Source organism: Phocoena sinus, chromosome 16 (genome assembly GCF_008692025.1).
Source record: "Phocoena sinus isolate mPhoSin1 chromosome 16, mPhoSin1.pri, whole genome shotgun sequence".
In the NCBI taxonomy this organism is placed as follows: domain Eukaryota; kingdom Metazoa; phylum Chordata; class Mammalia; order Artiodactyla; family Phocoenidae; genus Phocoena; species Phocoena sinus.
The window spans coordinates 77,788,209-77,801,729 of NC_045778.1; the positions used below are offsets into that span (position 1 = coordinate 77,788,209).

At 54.7% G+C, this 13,521-nt stretch overlaps 2 protein-coding genes across 2 annotated transcripts in view; both read right to left on the reverse strand.

The window, feature by feature from the left end:
- FAM53B (family with sequence similarity 53 member B) overlaps positions 1-5,269 on the reverse strand; it is a 77,856-nt gene extending 72,587 nt beyond the window's left edge. The window contains exon 1 of the mRNA XM_032608226.1: positions 5,137-5,269. Coding sequence (XP_032464117.1) covers positions 5,137-5,214 — 78 coding nt within the window. The 5' untranslated portion in view covers positions 5,215-5,269. The remainder of the gene's footprint in view (positions 1-5,136) is intronic.
- Positions 5,270-5,274: 5 nt separating this feature from the next.
- Positions 5,275-13,521, reverse strand: part of EEF1AKMT2 (EEF1A lysine methyltransferase 2) — a 73,656-nt gene continuing 65,409 nt past the window's right edge. Inside the window, exon 7 of the transcript XR_004346188.1 lies at positions 5,275-5,400. The gene's annotated coding sequence lies outside the window, so the exon portion shown is untranslated. The remainder of the gene's footprint in view (positions 5,401-13,521) is intronic.

The window sequence follows — 13,521 nt, forward strand, 5'->3', positions numbered from 1 at the left end:
CAATTCACACTGGTCTGTGTGTGTAGACAAATTCCATCAAAATAATTATGGAGAAATGCTGACTGATAGGACAGCAGCAATTTTAGGGTCAAACATAAGGCCTGAAATAGTCATGAGCTAACTACTTCCCCCTGGGGCTTTCTGCCTCCTGTTGGGGTAAAGAGGAAAAAAAAAAAAAAAAAGATGGGATCAGGCCCCCGTCTTGCTTTCTGAGTCCCGTCCATGAGCCGGGCTGGCCGTGGGCAGGCCAGAACATCACGTAGTCAACAGCTTCCCAGGGTGTTAGGCCCCAGGCACACTCTGACTGCTGGCCAGTTTCCCTGGGCCCAACAGCGAGGTTCCCACTGGGCACCAAGTTGTCCAGGGCTGCTCTATCCCCACTGGTTTGTGCCATTCTGCAGCCAGCCTCCCCGACCCTTTGAGCCCTCTGCACTCCCAGTGGGAAGGATGAGCCAATCACTACGTGGACGATGTGGTGAAGCCAACAGGCCTCGGGAGAAACTCTCACCATCTGAGGTTTCACGAGACACTCAGCATTCGCACACCAGTACACGCCGAGGCCCTGGCTGGGGTCTGCAGGGCAACAGAGCAATACGCTCGGCTCCCCGGGGTACTTCTCCTACTCCAGAGCCTCTGTTCCTGAGCCTCCCCCAGGGCAGAGCTTGGTGTCTGGGAGACTCCTTGGATCACCAGAGAACGTTTTGGAATCAGATCTTCCATAGGAAAGGCAAAAGCTGGAAATCAAATTGAGGCTCCAGGGGCCATCTGTCTGACTAAGTAACGCAAGAAACCCTGACTTAAATAAAGACACAGTTCAGGTCATTATTTAATGAGGAACTAGCTCAGACAGAAAACAGCCGAGCTCATCTCTGGCCACAATCATGCTTCTTCATAACTTTCTTCCATAGACTACTGACTAAAGCAGTCACGTCACTTTTCCTTCTCCTTATGCGGCGCCACAGGGAAGCACAGGGCCACGCAGAACAGGCCCACGCTCACGCACTTGAGGGGAACAGGTGGGGCACCCCAGCCTCTGGAAGGGAATAGGGTGAGACCTTGGCAGTAGGACGCCGGAGGCAGAGCCAGGCCCGAGGAGGAAGAGAAGCTGAGGAGGGAGAGGCGCCCTTAGGTGGAGACCCTCGAAGGCGCCGATGGAGACAGGACAGGCAGCCCGGCTCCCCAGGCTGCAGGGTTAGCCACGGCAGGGTGGGCCCTGGTGCCCCTGCTCGCCCGGGATGCGGGGGTGGGGGGAGGGGCCGGGAACTGCCTCGGGCTCTGTGCGCTTCTGGATTCCGGCCAGGGACCCTGGCCGGGGCCGTCGGGCCCAGTGCCGACTCCGGGTGCGCGGGAAGATGAAGACCCTGGGTGCCCAGGCAGCTGGGTGCCAGGCCGGACGTAGTCACTGAACTCTTCTGCCGGGCAAGTCACTTAGCCTCGGCGTCCTAATCTGACAAGCGTGGAAGGAAGGACCTGCTCCCAAAACGGGTGTCTGCTGTGGCCGGAAATACCTTGAGGCTGAGCAAAGTGAGGCAGCCTGGAGACTCGCTCCGGCCTCCGCCCCCCGCCCTCCCGGGAGCGGTGCACCCCAGCGCCCGCTGGTCTCCAGACTTGAGAGAGGCTGGGAGGCTCGCCGGGGAGAGGAGGCTGGGCCTGGCCGGGAAGGAGGGAGAACAGGCCCTTGGCCGGAGCGTGGGCGGGCGGGACAGAGCTGGGGGAACACAGCCCCGAGGTCAGATGTCCGGGCGGCCTTCCAGCGGCAGCAGCTAATGTTAGCACACTCAGAGGAAGAGCTGCTCACAGGGGAAAGGAAGGCGGCGGCTCGGAGTGGGGGAAAGGGGAACCGAGTCACTGCACTCCCCACCCCACCCCCGTCCCCCCGGGGGAAGGCATACTGAGTGCTTGTCAGTCCCCTTTCTGTCTGCCCACCTCTCTCTCGGGAGTAGGGGCAGTCACGATGTCACCAGCATTTAGCTTTTAGGGAAAGGAGAACAAGAGAACCATGACGGGGACCTTCAGCAGGCAGGGAGGGGCGGCCAGGGCCCAGGGGGGCCCAAGCCTCTCCTCTCCCAGTGTTTCCAAGCCCCCAGGGGACCTTCACCTGCAGTTTTAGGCTCTGTCCTCACTGCGGGGCCTCTCACTTCCCTAATTCCAAAGCGGCCTGTGGTGATTCATGATTTCTTTTTTAATCTGAACCCCCGTCTTAGTCTGATTAGAAAACAAAAGAGAAAAGCTTTTCCATCTTTCCTGTTATTATCTTGATGGTATTTACATGAGGATGATGTTACCCGGTTAGGAAGCTTAGGCAAAACCCCCATCTTCCTCTCAAACTTGCTGGCTGTTCAGAGCAAATTCTAATCAGTTTATCTTACATTCTGTGGATGTCATCACTAGGCTGGTCTTATTTAGGGTCTTTTTTTGGTTGTTTACAGCCGTGCCTCTCCCCAAGGCCTAGCGGATTCCAGGACCACAGCCTCAGGAGCCGGGTAGGGGCGGGCGTGAGGGCCTTGGTGGGTGAACAGGGCCTGGACTTGAAGCCTGCGTCCTGGCACCCTGCTCGCCAGCTGTGTGACCTGGGCCCTCCGTCGCCTGGGCTCTCTGTTTCCTGCCTGTATAGCAGGTAGACATGGACGAGTCCCCACCCCTCAGCAGGTTGGGGGAGGCTCCAGGAGAGGCAGGGGTGACGGCAATTCCGCAGGCCCCACACAGACTACGCTCCCATCCTCCTGCTTGCCTTCATTGTGCTTCCACCTGCACCGTGAGAGCAGAACCAGGCCAGACCTGTAACGTGCTGACAACCTGTGATGCACCCACCAACTGACACAGGAGAAGGCCGCTCTCCGAAGGTGGCTGCTGCCCATAGCTGGGCTGCCCATCCGGGAGTCCAGGGGAGGCAAGAAGAGAAGGAACACAGAAGGCGATGACTTTCCAAGAAGGGGAGGGGTGTGGGAAGAAAGGCCAGACCCCGACCTGTGAAGCCACCGAGCCCCCTTCAATGGCCATTTGCTTCCCTTGGCTTCCTCTCCTTTTTTTTTTTTCTGAGAAGATGAGTTTTCCTTCCCTGGCTGGGGCTGGGAGGCCGCACTCCTCCTGGCGAGGGCTCAGGCCCTGTCTCTTTGAAGACTGGCTCAGCTGACCACGGGCCCACGGGCCCTGGACCCAGCTCCACGGCCAAGCCCAGGCAGGCCCACCCCCAGATGGAACCAAGTTCAGCGGCGGCAACTGAGGCAAACAGCACAGCTGGAGCCAGAGGGGGCCTCCCTTGGGCCCTCCAGGAGGCCCTCACCCTGAGAGCCGTTGCTTTTTGGTCAGAGCTACTCTACACGAGTGCTTTAATTTCAGCGGGAAAACACCCACCAACCACAGAAAACAGAGCAACTCATCCCTGCACCCCCTCAGCCGTGAACTTGAGCAGCAGAGAAGGGACTGAACGATGACGAGCTGAGAAGCTGGGCTACAGGGACCCGCATTCGCTCGCTCCAAAATATCCCCTGAACACCTGCCACGCACTAGGTCCCAGGGTCAGGCACTGGGTATTCGGCAAGGAGCGAGAGTGACAAAGGTCCTTTGCCTTGTGAAGCTCACACTCTGGGGCAGGAGTCATTCAGTGAACGAGATCAAGATGTTAGAAAAGTGGTTAAGCGCCTTGGAAAGAAAAGGACAGGGAAAAGGGGACAGGCAGTACATGGAGGTAAGGAGGTAGGGGAGGTAGTGGAATTAGATTTTAGGCCAAGTGGCCAAAGAAAAGGAGGGAGGGAGAGAGTCCTGCTAACGGGGAGCGTTCCAGGCCAGGGGAGAAGTGCACAAGCCCTGAGGCATGTAGAGCAGGGAGGCCGGCGTGGCTTGAACAGAGTCAGTGGCGGAGAGCAGCGGAGAGAGAGCACAGCGGTCACGGGGGCCAGAGTACACCGGACCTCATACATCCCAGCAGGAGTCTGGCGTTTGCTCAGCCTGAGACGGGAAGCCTGTGGAAGGCTCTGAGCAGAGGTGGGACGGTCTGACTTGCATTCCCTCTGGCTGCTGGGTAATGCAAATGGGCTACAGGAGCCAGAGCGGGGGCCAGTTCCCAAAAGAATCCAGATGAGAGAGTACACAGGAAGGACCAGAGCAGCAGCAGTGGGGATGATGAGAGGGAATCTACTGACAGATATATATTCAACACAAATTGGAAAGGAAGGAGTGATGGGCAAAGACCCTACTTGTCTTACGGAATTCCTTCAGCCCAAGGTGCTCCGTGAAGGCCTGAGGAGTGGACACAGGTCTTGGTGGCTTTCACAAGCTCTTATGAGGACCTAAGACCCACCTGCCTGCTCTCGACCTGGGTGGTAGGGTAAGACTGGGGGAGAAAGCCCACTAGGTGCTAGCGTGGGGTCTCACGAGGGGCTGTGAAGGGCGCCAGGAGGGGCGCTGGGTGACATGACCCCGGACAGTGCCCCCATCCCTGACCATAGAAGCAGCAGAATCCCTGGGACGTACCCACGTGCAAAACCCCCCACAAGAGTGTTTGTGCCCGAGCGGGACTGCTTTCAGCTCCCCCTGCAGGGGAGCAGCCCACCCACTTCCGAGGAATTAGGGCTATAGAAGGAGGGTGAGGAGACCGTTTTGTTCGTGGCCTAAGAAGGCCAGCTGTCTGCCTCTCTGGCCAGGCTCACCGGGCCACTTGGTCCGATGACCAGCCCTGCGGGGGGCGGCCGCCACCAGGCCCACCACCTTGGCCGCCAGGCCACGCCTTCTTTCTCCACTGCCCCCCACTCTGGACATTGCTGAGGCGGCAGCTCTCACTCGCACTGACCACCCCGCCTTTTGGAAACTACCTCCCTGACCGGGCGGAGACCAGAAGGAATGTGGGGCTCAGCCCGGCAGGGGCGGCAGAAGCACGCTCGGTATTATTTACCAGGGTGCTGGTCTGCCCTCCCCGCTCGCCAGAGGACTCAAATCTGGGTTGGCTACTTCCTTCTTGTGAGGGCGAAGCCGGGCTCTGGGTGACTCTGCTCCACTGCCCCTCCTGCCACGGCTCCCAGAGCTCTGCTCGCGGGCCCTCTGGGCACATCTGCTAAGGCCTCTTCCTCAGTCCACAGCCCCACCTGGATATCGGGCCTCAAAAGGGTCACCAGAGAAGCCAGGCCACCAGGTCCTTACCAGCTCAGGGGTGAAGGTCCTGCACGCTACGGGGTCAGCTCCCTGCTTGTCGAGGCTTTGACTTAGGATCGTCACCATCGTAAGGACCTCAGGCACTGGGCGCCAGCCCAGGGTGGGCACGAGCCATCTTCGGGTGGGCAGACTTGGGCAGAGGCGACCTCCTGGGCACCCCCCGGATGACGATGTCAGCAGAAACAGCTCCCCATCGGCTGCTCACCCTCAGGGTGGGGCTCTTCCAGGAAATGGCCAAGTGTGGTCAACTCCCTGGAAAGATAAAAGAAACGCAGAGGGATTCAGGACTGGGGCAGACCAGGGCCCCGAGAGAGCCGCGCCCTCCCCTGCACGCTGGGACCCTGCTGGGGAATAGAACCGCCTCTCCGCTGCAGGAGAGGTAACCTGGCGGGGGCCAGGAAGGCCGGAATGGCCTTCCCGGAGTCCTCACCCACCCCCAGGCCAGCCTTAGGGTGTCCCTGAAGCCAACACCTGGTGGGCACAACAGTGACCCAGCTCAGCCTTGTGGCACCTTTAAGACAGATCTCGGGGTCTGGGCTGCTCACAGACTGCTGTCCCCGAAGTGCGCTCAAGCCGTGTGACCTCCTACACTGAGCTAGCCCTACAGACAGCCCAAGGTCGGCTGAGGTCAGACATGGGCCGACCCTGCAGCCGCAGCCGGCAAGGTGGCTCCTGTTCTCCACCCAGGTCTGAAGGAAACCACTGGAAGAACTAGGAGGGTCCATTTAAAGGCACATACTTCCCATCCTTGGAAGCACCACGATTCTGAAATGACACATTTGCAACACGGGGCGCCTCCGTCCCCTTCCTCAGAATGAGCCAAACCAAGTCCCGGCCTGCACTCACCCCTCTGAGCTCCCAGCAGTGATGGGACCCTCTCTCATCATCGTTCTACACAGCCCGGAGCATCTCCCCGACCCACCCTCATCTCTCACCAAGCAAAAGCCCAAAGAGTGCAGCCAGCCTTCAGTCCAGGTTGGGAAAATCGCTCCTTACAAATTAATTTCTCTGATCCTATTTCCATCCCACCCCTCCGTGGTTACACCTTCAGAGGAAGTCACAGAGGTCCAAGGAACCTGAAGATCATCAGGTTCCATCAAAAAGTAAAAAGTAACGATAACAACAGTAAAAAAATAAAAAGCAGCTCCTAATCTGTAATTAAAATCAAACTGGTCAGTGCAGGAAAATGTTTTAGAATCTGCTGCTCTGTGTAAAAATTAATCGCACCCTGGTATTTACTTGCCGTCCAGATTGTAAATCATATTTTCCTGTTTACTTCGATTAGACTTTACAGTGGGTGTTATTGAAATTGCTCAATTACGGGCCAGCTGGCGAGCACAGGAAAATTACCTTCTACTGTTCTTCGAAAACAAGGTTCATCCAAAGTGCAAAAGCAGGGAAGCGAAGGAGGGAAATCAATACATTTTCAAAGGACTGACTGTTCAGGAGGGAGGGCCGGTGGAGTCTCCAGGCTCCCAGGTCACACTGGGAGACCTGATGCAGAGTTCCAAAGCCACATCAATCTAGAAGTGAAACGTTCTGACCAAGTATGATCTGCCCCAGCAAAGAATTTCAGATCACTCCTCCGAGTCTGGCCAGAAAGCCGAGCCAGGAATGCCAGCCAGCCCCCTGGACGCTTGGCTTGGGAGCAGGGCGGGCCATGTGAGCAGGGGAGTGCCCGGAGTGGTGCCGTGGACTCTCCCTTCAAGAGACGGAGATGAGGCCTGATGGAGGCCGTCTTCTCTCTAGGCGCAACCTCGATTCAGTTCTGGAGCCGCCAGCCATCACCCCAGGCCCAGGGGTGACCCACCCTCCCCATTCCCTTCTTCCCTAACAAGGCAGGAGGGTTCGCTGGTTACAAGCTCAGGTCCTGAGCCAAGCACACCTGAGCTGGAATCCCAGCTGTTGAAACGTATCGTCTGAGTGACCTTTGCCAAGTTACTTACTCTCTGAGCCCTGGTTTGCCTTTCCATACAATAGGGACAACAGTGCCTGCCTCAGAAGATGACTCTGTATCATAAGAAAAGAGAGCTTGGCTTGCTCGGTGAGAAGCCCTAGCTCATGTGAAGAACTCAATAAACAAGTAGCTACTGCCTCTAGTTTCATGGGGGAGCCTGTGAGTCCCGATCTTTTCTCAGCAATGGACACCCAAGCACCTGTCCTCTCAAATTTTTTTAAAAGGGAAATTCCATCAAAACCTTTCAAAGCTAAATTCCATCAAGAGGAGACTAGCTGGGCTTCCTGGGTGGCAGAGTGGTTACAAATCCGCCCGCCAATGCAGGGGACAAGGGTTTGAGCCCTGGTCCAGGAAGATCCCACATGCCACGGAGCAACTAAGCCCGTGTGCTACAACTGAGCCTGCACTCTGGAGCCCACGAGCCACAACTACTGAAGCTTGCGCGCCTAGAGTCTGTGCTCTGCAACAAGAAGCCACCGCAATGAGAAGCCCGCACACCACAACGAAGAGTAGTCCCCGCTCGCAACAACTAGAGAAAGCCCGCGTGCAGCAACGAAGACCCAACGTAGCCAAAAATAAAAATAAATAAATAATTTTTTTTAAAAAGGGGGGGGGCTGGCTGTATTATGGCCCATGCCTCTGGTGGAACCGTAGGCGGCCAGTAAGAACGATGCTGTAGAAGTCTTATCGCCACGGAAACACGTTAGCCCATCCCATGCAGCCGCTGTGTACCCAGCACGAAGCTGGATGGAGGAAGCGGTGCAGGTGTCCCAGCTCTCGCGGCTCTGCTCCCGCTGGAGCCCCTACAAAAGGCCAGGTCACACAGAGGCAGCATGACTGGTGAATACCAGAGCACCATATGCTCCTGGAAACTGGGCAGTCAGTAAACACGGCAGGCACTGGAAGGAGGAGGAAGGTCCTGCACGAGCCCTGTCTTCAGGAGTTGTGGCAAGACAGTACTGTGAACACAGGTACCACAGCTATGGAAGGCAGATGGAGGAGGGGGTCCCTGGGGCTGAGTCATAAACAGACCCCTTTGCACTGGGACCAATGACATGCAGCACTGCCTGGAAGAGCCCAGGAATGGGGACAACCCAGACGGCCATCAGCAGATGACTGGTAACAGAAATCACAGTGTAGCTATGTAAACAAATACCACGTCACCTCCACTGCAGTGTTAATGAGGCAGTTTTAATGGTACAGATACGAAGCACTCTCTAAGATAACACTGTAAATGAAAACAGCAAGAAGAGGAGTACAGCATGGTCCCATAACCACGCGGCCCTGGAGTGGGAGAAGGCACTTTGAGTGTATAGCCTTACACACGGACACGTGCTATTTGAGGATTTCATCCAGTGCATATAACGCCTTTCTGATTAAAAAGAAAACAGGCAAGATTTCAACATGAAGGGAAGAGGCACCTGGGAAGGGGGAAGCGTGAGCGTATGGCAGCCTGGCCTGTACAGGCGGGGGCAGGCGGGGGGCAGTGAGCACACTACTGGCAGGCACACAGGGCACGTGGAGAGGGGGCAGCAGCAGGACAAGGGGCTGGAAAGACAGAGTCGCCCCAGACCAAAGGCTCCAAATGCCAGACTTTATCATGCGGCCATAGGATGCTCCCAAAGGAGCTGGAGTTGGCTGGGTTGATCTGCTGAAAGAGAATGATTTTTTTTTTTAACCCTTTGCAGCACCTAGGTCGGTGCCTTGACTACAGCAAGAGCTCCACACGTTTCTGGAATCCGGCTAAATTGTAGCAACATTTGAAATGATCCGGGCACATTCTCAGACCCTGTGAGGCAAATCCAGACCATCAGAGCCTGGCACCATCTGGAATTCCCTGGGATTCCTTTGATCCATGGCATGGGCCGGGCCAAGCTCACTGGGGAATGCCAGTGCCCGTCCAGAGACTCGGAGCCCAGTCTGAGGACGGGGCCAGTTACTTCTCAGGGAGAAGCCAGGAACTCGGCCTTTGAGGGATGACTGGGTGCACAGCTCTGCCCAAGGTAAGAAGGAGGTGCCCCAGGGCCCACAGGGGGCAAGGGAAAGGCCTCCTGAGATCACCTCTGGGGCACAGATCCTGCTCTGGCCTGGTGGGTCTTCTCTTAACCCATGTTAAGAACAGCTTCTATCTACTGAGCACCTACTGTGTACCGGGTGCTTTATATATCAATACACAACAGATGTAAGTAGTAACAGTGTACAGACAGATGAATCAACTCACCTAGGGTATCAGGGGTGAGCTCCCGGGCTGTGCTTCCCACTGGTGTCCACCTGCAGCAAAGCCCCCACCCCTACCTGCCTCTCCATACCAGGTGCATCCTTCAAAGCCCCATCGAGCAACTACCACGCAACCCAGCAAGTGCACTCCTTGGCATTTATCCCGGAGAAATGCAAGCTTGTGTTCACACAAAACCCTGCACATGACTGTTCATAACAGCCAAAACCAGAAAACCACCCAGATGTCCTTCAACGGGTGACTAGCTAAACAAATTGTGGAACAGCATCCCATGGAACCCTCCTCAGCACTAAAAAGGGACGAACTATTGATATCTACCTGGACGAATCTCCAGGGAATCGTGCTGAGTGGAAAACCCCAGTCCCCGAAGGTTAATTACTGCATGACTCCATCTACATAACATTCTTGACATGACGAAACTACAGAAATGAAGACTAGATTAGTAGTTGCTGGGCATTTGAATGGGCGCTTGGGATGGGGGTGAGGGAGCTGGGGGTGGTTATGAAAAGACACCGGCAGGGATCCTTGGGATGGAGATGCTCTGTATCTCGACTGTATCGCATGGGTGTCAATTTCCTGCTTGTGACTTGGACTATAGTTTTGCAACATGTCACTGCTGGGGAAAACTGAGTAAACGGTACACAGGACTTCTATGATTTCTTACAACTACCTGTGGATTTACAATGATCTCAAAAGTTAAACATTACTTTTCTTCCAGTTTTTTTGAGATACAATGGACATATAGCCTTGTGTAAGTTGCAGGTGTGCAGCATCATGAAACGATGATCTCAATAAGTTTAGTGAACATCCATCATCTCATAGAGATACAAAGTGAAACAGAAAAATATTTTTTTCTTACATCAAAATTTTAAATTTAAAAAGCCCACTCCGTCTATGCATTTGCCAAAACTCACGGAAGTAAACACCAAAGAGTGAACTGTACTGCATATACGTATAAAATTCTTTTTAAAGAAGGCCACGTGGCAGCCACTGCCTGTAGGGGATCCGATGCAGCGTGAGGCCAGGAGGCGTGCTAAGGGACTGGGCAGCCTCCCCCTCACCTCCCAAGCCCCTTAACTTCAGTTTCCTCATCTTTAAAATGAAAGTGAGAACACCTTTGCTCTGGGGGCTGCTGGAAGAGTCAGGTAAGAAAATGTGTATAAAAGGATGCAGCACAGAGAAGGCCCCAGACACCGGTGCCCACTCCCCAGGGTACACACGGATGGTCAGCGGGCACCAAGCGACACTGCCCGCGGTTAGCAAGAGGCCTCAACCCAGCCCCGTGGCACCCTGGCCCCAGAGCCCCCTCCGCCCCCTCCCAGCTGCACTGCCAGCCCCCGCCTCCCTGAGGACCAACTATGGGCTGGGCTCTTCTCATTTCATCTCTCGAATTCCTGTGAACAGGCATTGCTATTAACAGTATTCCCATTTTCCAGATGAGAAGACCAAGGCTCCAGGAAAATGAATCAAGCATTTGCCCAAGATCCTACAGCTAGCGGGGGTGAGGGTAAGATCTGAATCCAGGTCTGTCTCCTCAGGACACCGCAGGGACAGGGGGCAACTTTACTTTCTCACACGGGTCCTTCCTAACATGAAACTTTCTTGCTTTTGTTCTGCAGTCTTCAGTGTGCCTTCGGGCGTCTGCAACCCTCGAACCCAGCTGTCTGATATCACTGTGGTTGAGACTCTCGGCTTCTGGCAAATGGGAACCCTGCCCGGTGCGCGCTGAACGCCTTTATATATGCAAAAAAGTTTTGCAAACTCTAAGAGTCTATATAACTCTTCAGAAGATTACAGGAGTTTACCAAACGTTTCTGTCATGCATTTTGAAGAGCCACCCTTTAAAGAAAAGAAACTGACCACGCTGGAACTCGCCCAATTAAATGTTTCCTTCTTTTAATATCCTTATCCTATGTTTCCTACTTGTCCAAGTTGGTTTTATAGCAGAAGAATATCTCACCACCCCAACACAGGACTCAGAGCAAAACCTAAACATAACCTTGGCCGCTGACAGTGATTTTCCTGATGGCCCAAGCAAGTCATTCCTTTCAGAGCTTCCACTTCCCCCTCCCATTAAGCAAAGGAAATGGGAGACAAACAGCAATTCTACAAGGTCTTTGGGAAGGCTGCATGCACTTTTAAACTTTCGTAACTTCAGCTGTTGGTGTGACAAAAGCAATCTGTGGGCAGGATCTAGAAGCAAATTTATGAACATATGGGGAAGGGCATCTTTCAGAGGGTCATGCTGCCTTCTGCCAGATCCTGTGACAAACCCATGGAAGGGCGGAGCGGGCAGAAGAATCCTCTGGTCGCAGTCAAGGCTCACATCTGCCACGAGCAGGGAATTAAATCTGTCCGGGGACGCCTTCTGCTTGCTGCTAAGGCATCTGAGTTTAAAGGATACAAGTTAAAAGCTGCCTAGGAACTTTATCAACAGCCCGGACTTTCCCAGACCGAGTTGACATTGGAAAGACAGCCTGGAGTTTCAATAAGAGAACATGCCCGGAGAATGTGTTTCCCAGACGGCAGTGGAACATTTAAACTAATTCCCTCGGCCCAGGTTCCCAAGTCTTCAGGCCCTCCTGAAAAATAACTGATCAAAGACAGCTATGCCTTCACCGCCTGCACTACACCGACAGAAAAAGAGAGACAGATGAAACCTCTTAAGTCAATACTTTAACACCAAGGACATGTTTGATACCAAACATCACTGATTTAAGGAAACTCCACAATAGAGGCAACAGCCAGGAAAAAAATACGTTTTTGTTCACCACTTTCCTAGTACCTTCCTGGTCTGTACTTGTGGAAGTAACAGGGGACACGGAGTCTACCTTTTAACAGAGCATGAATAAAATAAGAACAGCCACGGCGGCAGTGCCAGGCCCCAGGCTTACTGTATCCTCAGAGGAGCCCTACGAGCGGGCACTACTGTTATTCCGTTTTACAGAGGGACAAGCTGAGGTCCAGGCCCAAGGTCACCCAGTTGTAAAGGGTGAGACAGGACTCAAGCCACATCTGCTGAATTCCAAAGTCTTTGAACCACCAAGACTTCTACTCCAGGATCCGTAAACTGTGTCCTAATTATCCCGTAAGTATTCGATTTCTCAAACTGACCAAAAGCTGAAGCACAGATGCTGGGTTTGCAAGACACCCCTTCCCTATAAGCTCTTCCTGTGGTGCCCCAGGCCACACACCTCAACCTTCTGGACTTAATGATGAACTGGCACTAGGCGTTCCACTGAGGCAGGGAGTGGGGAAGTGAAAGGGTAGGGGTGAAACATAAAGGCACTGATCTCCATCCCTAACCACAGGGAGGGGCAGCCGTGCCGGGTGCCGTGCAGAGGTGAAGTGCCTTCCGGGAAAGCCAGGGTGCCCCCAGGCCTGGGGGATGGTGCTGGCTCCTCACTACATCAGCCGGAATCTGTGTCCATAGGCCCCTCTCTCCCTGGGGCTCTGCTGCCCCTCCCCCATAGCTCCCCCCCAAGCCCATTTCCAGGGTGTTCACGGGGAGCCCGTCCTCCACACATGTTGTCTGGGTGTGGCCCTGCCTCAGGCCTCCTCTGGTCTCAGCACAGAGCCTGTCACAGCAGGAACCTGAGTCAACAACACACCTGGGGACGAGCACTGAACTCGAGGCCCGGAAGTCACACTTCCCCTCCAGCTCAATCCTGGATGAGCTGTGGCACCCTGGGCGAGTGATAGAACTTTGCTGAGCTTCGTGATCTGTAAGAAGTAAGCCTTGTTCTGCCCCCGCGAGTGGGAAGTTCAGGAAGGAAAGGTCTGCAGAGTGGGGCACCTGAAGAGGGGCCAGGGGTACTGAGGTGAGTCCTTCGGTGAGCACAGTTCGAACAGAGAGCAGGCCCTTACTCAGCCCGTGCGAACTGGCTAACACAGACCACGTCTTCACAGCCACAGCACGGGTGGCTGGGCAGGCGAACGGAACATGCTTGTGACTCCTCTGAGCACCTCGCTGGGAGATGTAGCTGCTGGACAATCAAATCCATTATTGAGTCTCATGTTCACCCGGGTTCCTGTCTGCACGTGACATGTGAGGAAACTGGGCTCAGAGAGGCAGTGCAACCTGGCTAAACCACACAGCTGACATGCGGCTGCATCAGACTCTCAGGGGGGCTATGCTACACTTTCTTGCTGCAAGGATAAAGCATCTGCCGTCCTTACA